This window comes from Manis pentadactyla, chromosome X, assembly GCF_030020395.1.
Source record: "Manis pentadactyla isolate mManPen7 chromosome X, mManPen7.hap1, whole genome shotgun sequence".
NCBI classification, from domain to species: domain Eukaryota; kingdom Metazoa; phylum Chordata; class Mammalia; order Pholidota; family Manidae; genus Manis; species Manis pentadactyla.
This window is the reverse complement of record NC_080038.1, coordinates 11,870,049-11,878,277: the sequence shown is the minus strand read 5'-3', so window position 1 is coordinate 11,878,277 and position 8,229 is coordinate 11,870,049. Positions and strand designations below refer to the sequence as shown.

Below are 8,229 nucleotides of genomic sequence, written 5' to 3'. Positions count from 1 at the left end.
TCTAAGGCCTGAGAAACCAGCTATGTACAACTATCTTTGGACTTGACTGCTATACAATTAAGGTAACATGGTAACAAAAGAATACACAGAAGCTGTTAAATTTATACATATTTACTTAATCTATACAGAATTGAGTAGATAAAATCAGATTCACATTAGTGAAAAATCTCTACAAAATGTCTTTGAAAAGCAAAACAAGACTGCCTCAATTCATTTCCTCATGAAAGACGTGGGCTGTAAAAATAAAGCAGTGTTTAGCACAAACTAGAAGATATCTGCATCTTTTCACAGTTATTTCCATCTACAGTCTGAAAGAGGTAGATTTTTCTGCAACACCTGAGAATTGAATTGTGATAACCAGGTGTAATAAAGGCAGTTACATACATACATAACTAAAAAATACTGGTCTCAAGACCAAGAAATGTACTCCTACAAGTCTGAGGACGAAACGGTCCATTATCCAAGACCCAAGTGTTCTCTACTCCTTGGAGTCTGCTGCCACTATAAATAACACACATCAAGATTCCATGAGGGTGCAACAAGTGCAACTGAAGTGAATTTGACGGTTAAACCTTCCTGGGCCAGTCTAGTAGCATTACAGTGTTCTAGAATATGGTAGATACAGGGTGTGCTACAAAGCCACAACACTGGGCTGGTGAGGTGATTGTTTTAGGAGGATGTCCTTCTCAGAGGGTCCCTTCTGTTTTTATTCACAGGGTAATGGGAGGAAAGATACTGTAAAGGACAGCAAATGCATCCCAGATAGAATCTATTATCTTTTAACACCATGGTAGCATCTAGCTAAAAATACATAGTTAAGCCAAAAGCAGCAGGCTAGGTACTGTTAATCACACTGCTTTATAAAGCCCTTGGGAATATGCAACAGGTCCAAGGTTTACAATCTTCCACACAGGACAAGCACCACAAAGAAACGTGGGCTATACAAATGGCTTCAGCGTTGAAGAGCTGTACATCAGCAGAGTCCTTGTGAAATGTGATCATTAGAACTAATTTTAAAGTATACACCTTCCTCTTCAGAAAATAAGTCCAATATTTCATTTAGTAGAGAGGGTATGTACGAGACGCTGTTGGAAGACGGAATGTTTGTATCTGCTTCTGACTCATTTTGACAGAGTAATTAGATAACCTACTTTGTGAGTTTCTTTTCCTCCAGGCCCCTCAATTACCACAACCGATGGTGTAAGCTTAGATACAACCCTCTACTCCAGGCACTGCAGGCACTCTTCCCTATCAATGGGACAATTTTCAATTCTTTTCAACCCAGTTCAGACCACGAATGTGACAGGACTTTACAAATAAAAGCTTTTAACAAAAAGAAAACCCTTTAAACTGGACACAGGAGTTACAATTCAGTTCCAGTAAGCAACTGAAGAAGTATCAGTTTGATAGCTTTGTTTAGTGGAATGTGCTTAACATCAGTTCTAGCAGAGCCTTTTTATTTCATACAGTATTTCAATGCAAATGATACCAGGGATAAAGTCAAAACTTCCACGGTGTACCTGATTAATCATTTGCATAACTTTAGCCACAGTCAGTAGTATAAAGAGCAAAGGAAAAGTTGCAGGCAGGACTAACCCAAAGAGACATGCTTAATTTCAAGTTCTTCCATTCCAAGTGTAGAGACCTTGATATAATACTGTCAAAAAAAAAAACAGTAACTAGGGGTGAGAAACAGATTGAAAGCGTTATAGATCCTGACCACCTCACTGCTGAGTTTTCCCAAAGGTAAAAGTGTTGGTTCCAGTCTTTGTTTGGGAAATGAAATCAATTAAAACTGTCTAGAGAACTTCGCTGGTGGGATTCATAGAACAGTTGAACAACCAACTTTCAAGTAGCCAGAAGGTAAAGGCAGTGAAGGGACTTGTGCTTTAGGAAAAGCTACCCATGGGTATCACCCTCACTGCCTTAATCCAGCAAAGGACCACCAGTGGGGCTCTGTATCCAAATCCCTTAACTGGCAGCAGCTGGTTGTCCGTGTTCACACACTAGCTCTACGTAACCTGATTCGAGATCGCATAAACATTAAGCATGTTTGTCCAATGATCTGCCTGTATATACTTTGTTTATAAGTGACACCTTTATATAATCTGCCAAAACTTTGAGGAATTTGAGGCTTGCACCCATCTCAATTTATCAAATGATAAAAATACTATTCAAAAAAACTAACTTGAATCAAATAAGCTATGCTGGTTTCTGACCCAACCCTAGAGTTTAATTTTTACTTGGCATTTAAATGGGCTATTAGACAGAATTAGTCATCTTGATATTTTCCTTAAAAAAAAAAGCTAACAGAGTCTAGGACATTTAAATGAATATTGTTTCCACATCAAGGAACCATTATCAGAACACAGTTCCCTTGTCAAGGTCGGCCCTGTCTTGAGTGAAATTTTTATTAGGATGATTCTGTGCAAGGAGCCAGAGAAGAAAGCACAAGACAATGACCACATGCATTCCAGTGACGGGAGATGAGGCAGATGTGCAACACAGCTGAGGAAAACATACAGAGTAAAACTACTCAAAACTGCTAAGCAGCTTCCTGTACCACATAAGTCCAGTAGTTCTAAGAAAATACAGATATGGTAGAAAAAGTAAGAAAATTTTCACACAAAACCAATAGTTACTACTAACAGAGAAAGATATACACAAAATATAGCTCTCGAAACAGTGATCACACTTCATCTCAGTCAACTGACTCGATACTGGGCCCAGTGCCCACATACGTGGTCTTGGACGCAGCCTCCAGTGGGGCTCCCGGGGCGCTTTTAGAAGCAGTGTTCGGCTCCCTGGAAGCAGCCAGGGCAGCGCAGGGCTGTGTCCCAGGCGGTGCTAGATCGGCACCTGCGGCCCTCCCGGAGACCTGCTCCTTCAGGACTTCCACCCTTTCGTTGAGCTCATTCCTTTCCATCTGAAGGGCCCTGCACAGCTTCTCTAACCGGTCCAGTTTTATTTGAAAGGCCTTGTACTCTTTATCACGGACAGTTTTCTGTAAGAAAGAAAAAAAGAGGATTTATGTAACCTTGCTGAATACATATTAGGTTACTGGATACAAAAAAATTAATCTGAGCCATACTTGAAACTACATCTTGAACATGTTCAACCTCTTCAAACACCACCTAACATTCTAGCCAGCTTCGCTGCAATCATTTACCTATGCATACCAAATAATACTTAACACAATACTGGTCTAAGGCAACACAACCAAATTCCCTTTGTCATGTTCCTTAAAAATAGCCCAACTGCACTTTTAAAAACATTCTGTATTGATGAAACATTAAGGAAATTCAAGATACCACGAAGACTAGCAGATAGGAAATAAGACCCTAATTAAAAACGAATGGACTCGTTTATACATAGGTTTCTCTCTTCTAACAATTTTTAAATGAGAGCAAGATTCAAGGTGTGAAATTTAGTGTTCGCAAACAACACACTCCAGCTTTGTAAGACAGGCACGGAGAACTTTGCTGCCTATTTGAAAAGACTGAGAACGGCACTGGAGTGGTTCGCATGTGCTCGCTCAGGGAAATCTGGTCAGGGCCTGTCAAGGTGGGGGCCTGCACCAGCACCCCCTTAGTGGATGCTTGTTAGAAAGTCCGATTCCCTGACCCCACCCGAGACCTAGTGAGTCAGACTCTGGGCAGGGCCCAGCAACCCTGGTCTCAACAGGCCAGAGTTTGATGTAAGCTCAAGTTGGAGAAACCACTGCTGTAGAAGAAAGCAAAATCTAGATGCTTCGTGGCTACCTCCAACACAAGCGTGGGCCAGTTACCCGGGTAGCAGGACACTTAATACCGCCCTCAGGGCTTTACACCTACAACCTTGAAAGACATCATGGATTGTGTTCAGCCAACCCCCCAGCCCTGCTAGGTACCTAACTTCTGAGTCCCCATGACTAAGACCACAACCTTGGTGGTAAGAAACCATCTCACCTCTTCAGCCATTTGCAGAAGGGCTTTGTTGTTGTTTTCCCATTTGGTACGCCATATTATTGTTTCTTTTTCCAGTTTTTTAATTTTCTTTGTCATCTGTAAATCAACACAGTTGCAAATTCAAATTCTAAGTTCCACTGTTGAACTCGACACCCTGTTCCCCTGGAAAAAGTCTGACAGCTGTGCCTGTCTGCTGGCACAGCTTATCTCAGAACCTCCTCGGGTGGCGGCAGCAGGAACCAAAGTGAGGGTTTGCTATGATGAGGAAATCAAATCTGCTCAATTTCAGAGGCAGTGGCACATGGAGGAAGCTGTCGGCACACTCGGAACTCAGTTCAGGCCGCAGCGAGTCTTCCATTACAGCTGGGGCTAAAAAAGAGACCAGGCCTCTTCTCCCCAAGTTATAAAAAAAAAAAAGCCATCTTTGTGAGTTTTCTGGTCATTACACTAATTCACCTGATTCTTGAAAAGATGAGGTTTCCAGCCCCTCAAAACATTAGAAATTGATGCTGTACCATCAGCTCTGAGACCACATGAGTTTCAGAACTAGAGGCAGCATAATTTAGGTAAGAGTCCAGTGACCCAGAAAAAGATAAAGTAGGTAATCCTCAGCTTTGGTCATCTTCACAATTCCCGTGATTGTTTTACTTCAGGTTGTGCTAAAGATAAAACAGTTCTAAAAATAAATGGGAATGTTCTTAAACCTATGCTCCAAGAACCCAGTTTTTAGACATTCAGAATAAGATTTAGCTATGCCGTCAATGAGCCCAGTTTTCAAGGTTTTTTTTTTTATAACTGCTGACTGTGCCCTAGTTCTGACTGCAGGTGGGGCACTGAGCCAGGCACTGTTATGGGCAACAAGGGTAGGACAGAGACAATGCCCTGTGCCATGAGCAACTGTCCACAAAACTGTACCTCAAGGTGGGGTGGAGAAGAGCTTGTGGAAGATCTGGGTCAAGTGCTGACCGAAAGTTATCTCCATAGCCACTAGCAGACAGGAATGTGCACCCAGAGCATTCTCCAGAAGGGATGGCAAATCGGGTGTTCTTGTCTTAAACTCCGTCCCACCTCAACAGTGCGTGTGCTCAGTGAAGCCCAGCTCAGGTGTTCCCTGTGCCTGAGTTTCCCCTCGACTGGAACCTCAGCTGAAAGGACCGGCAGGCAGGACTAACGTGCTGCCCCCCACGACACTGCTGGAGCTCTAGGTCTAAAAACACCTGAAGGTGGGAACCTGAGCATTCAGCATGGCTAAGCACTGTCTGATCTATTCTACTTTAGGAAGGACAGGCAATTTTGTTATTTTTAACAAGGAAGAAAACAGAATGTCAAAAAAAGGTCAAAGAAGTTGTTCAGTCACGTATTAAATGATGCCACTGGGGCGAGAACCCAGAGCACGCGCTCCCCATCAGTACGTGGATGTGGTCACAGTCATGACTGCCGTCTGCTGAATGCTTACAAAGTGCCAGGCCCTGCTGTGCTTCTCCCCAACCCAGCACCAGTTTTAAAAGGCCTCTGTTTTCAGGGGAATATACCAAGTAAAATAAGGATGAATAGATGGATATATATATACATTTTGCTTCTTAGCTTGATAGCAAGGCTCTCTCTTTCCTTAACACAGGCAGGAAAATGAAACCAAAGCCAAAGAATTGGTCTGGCTGAGGGAGAAAGAATTCAGTGGGAGTGCAGTTAAGAGAAAAAGAAAAGTGATTACTCTCCAAATAATTTAATCTCCAAGGACAGAGCTCTGTGAAAGGCAGGAGCGAGGTCACCTGCAGTGAATGAAACAAGACACAGCAAACAAAAAAGAAACCACTTCATGTCTAACAAACTGTATTTCATAGAGGAATTCACTTAAATAAAGTTAGAATTTTAAGAGCATAGAGCTCACTAGCTATCTGGGGTGCACTTAGGGCAAAGCGGCCGAATACAGTGCCATTGTATTCTGACTAGAAGGTCAGAAAAGATGAAATTAAGACATAAACTTGTCCAAGTACTAATTATGCTTAAAACAGCTTCCCACAGAAATCCCTTTTTAGGTGACATTCGGCTAAAAACATGCAAATACCTTTTCCATTTCCTGCCGGAAGGTTGTAAACAGTTCATTGCTTTTTGCCATGGTAGTCTGGAATTCTTCAAACTTATCCATATAAAGAGAAAGCTGCAGAAGAAAAAGAAATACCCTGAGTTCCAAGTAAATAATTTAAAGTCCCAAAAACTTTCAGAAAGAACATAATATGGTTAAACATTAGTTACTTGTTATAGGGACAGAAATAAGAACAAATGCACACCAATCCTTGGACACCAGACACTGACTGCTGAAGGTCTACAACCCACTGAAAGGCACTGAAACTGAGCAAGTTTTATTGACTTAACCATTTTTTGATGCAAGTGTTTAAAATGTACAAATATTTACTAGCTCCATCCCACCAATTATAATAAAAACTGAATCATGTGGTATAGCTATAAATTTCATACAAGTTATCCTTTGTGAACTACCCCCTTCTCTCCTTGTATCTGACAAATTGTCCTTAGAAGATTATCTTTTAGAACACCACCTGCACAGTTCTTAGCTTGATAGCAAGGCTCTGTCTTTTGTTAACGTAGGCAGGAAAATGAAACAGAAGCCGAAGAATTGGTCTGGTTGGAGGAGAGAGAATTCAGTGGGAGTGCAGTTAAGAGAAAAAAAGCTCAAAGAGGTAGAAACACCATTTTTCTTTTAACTCCCACCCTCAAGGAAATTTTATGCTTGCTGGAAAAATAATGTGAACTGACAAGCCAAGCAGAATACAGAGTAAGGCGTCACCTTCTCCCCTCTAGAACAGTTCAGAGAAAGGGGGCAGGATACAGCAGGGGTCAGAATAGAAGAGCTAGGGGAGGCTTCAGGTCAGCAAGGCCCGAGCTAGGCCTCAAGGGTAGGCTGAATTACTGCATTTTAGACTAGGAGGAACCCTCTAGATCCTATCTAATGTAACTATTATTTTCAGGCTGAGGAAACAGGTCCAGAGGAGTAAGGTGTTCTGCTCCAGATCATACAATACAATACAATGAAAGCAGAGAAGAATAAAGATCACCAGAGGCCAGGAAATAGTGTAAGCGATGCCTTTCCACTTCGAGCAGTGCTGTGTGAGGAATATTAAACGCAGCCACGTGGACAGGATGAGGGGGGGCCAGAGTGTGATATGATGGAACCAGCCCACCCAGGTATCAGGTGGGATGGACCGTATGAGAAGCACTCAGAAGCAACCTGTACGTATGGGGGAGGAAGATGCAGAACGAAGGCGAGACAAGACAATTGGAAGACAGCCAATGCACACCTGCAGAAAGGTGGGGGCAAGGGCTAGGGTGAACAGAAGTTTAAAGGCAAACTGAGAAAAATGCAGAGGACTGATGACCAGTCTGTAGAGCGGCACACACTGATATGGCCTCTGAGGCTGCTGGCCTGGAGTCGGGAACAACAGGAGTGGCTCAGGCAGATGAAGGGAGCAGTTCTGGTACTTGTGGGGGATCAGGAGTTACGGCAGTCTTAACACGGTCTGTTTTTACTGAAGATGGAACATCCAGGTTAGATTGGTGCAGTCCAGTGCTGGCCCACACTAGGTAGTAAGTGGCACCTACCATCACACCTGGACTTCTGTGGATGGATTACAAAACACCAGGTCAAGATACACCAATAAGACTATGAAATCATCAACAAATGTTGGAAACTGACATGGTGAGAGCATGAGACCAACTCTTGGAAAGAACTGCCACCACATTTAGGGAGCAGGAAAAGGTAGAGGTGACAGCAAGGGAAACAAACTAGTGATCAGGTAATGTGACCCAGAGTCACACAGATCACAGATAACAGCATTGGAGATGTCTGTAAGCTTGGAGGAAGGGCCCTCCGGTACCTCGCACTGGACAGTTGGCAGTGACTCCAGCATTAAAGCCCATCTTCCAAAGCCAGATATAGATAAATAAAGCTGGATATAGATAAAACTTTACATGCCTAATTTTGCCTCTCCATAAAGACATGGGAAGTATTTTCTGTACCTTTTCTTTAAGTAGAGAGGCAACACCTGATGCCCTTACTCCACACAGCGCAAGCACAGAGAAAGACGGCATTAGGGCCGACCTATGGCGTGGGGCTCGAGAAGCAGGGAGGCAACAAAGAAAATCCTGGGCCCAAACGGCTTCATGGGTAGACTCCACCAAACATTTAAAGAAGAATTAATGCCAGTTCTTCTCAAACTCTTTCAAAAAATTGAAGAGAACACTCCCAAACTCATTTACAAGGTCAGCA

General features: G+C 42.8%; 1 protein-coding gene across 1 annotated transcript in view; it reads right to left on the bottom strand.

Moving 5' to 3' along the window:
* Positions 1–95: 95 nt before the first annotated feature.
* TXLNG (taxilin gamma) overlaps positions 96–8,229 on the bottom strand; it is a 42,672-nt gene continuing 34,538 nt past the window's right edge. Inside the window, exons 8-10 of the mRNA XM_036912903.2 lie at positions 6,013–6,105; positions 3,948–4,043; positions 96–3,004 (exon numbers count right to left, since the gene is read on the bottom strand). Of these exons, the coding sequence (XP_036768798.2) occupies positions 2,702–3,004; positions 3,948–4,043; positions 6,013–6,105 (492 nt within the window). The 3' untranslated portion in view covers positions 96–2,701. The remainder of the gene's footprint in view (positions 3,005–3,947; positions 4,044–6,012; positions 6,106–8,229) is intronic.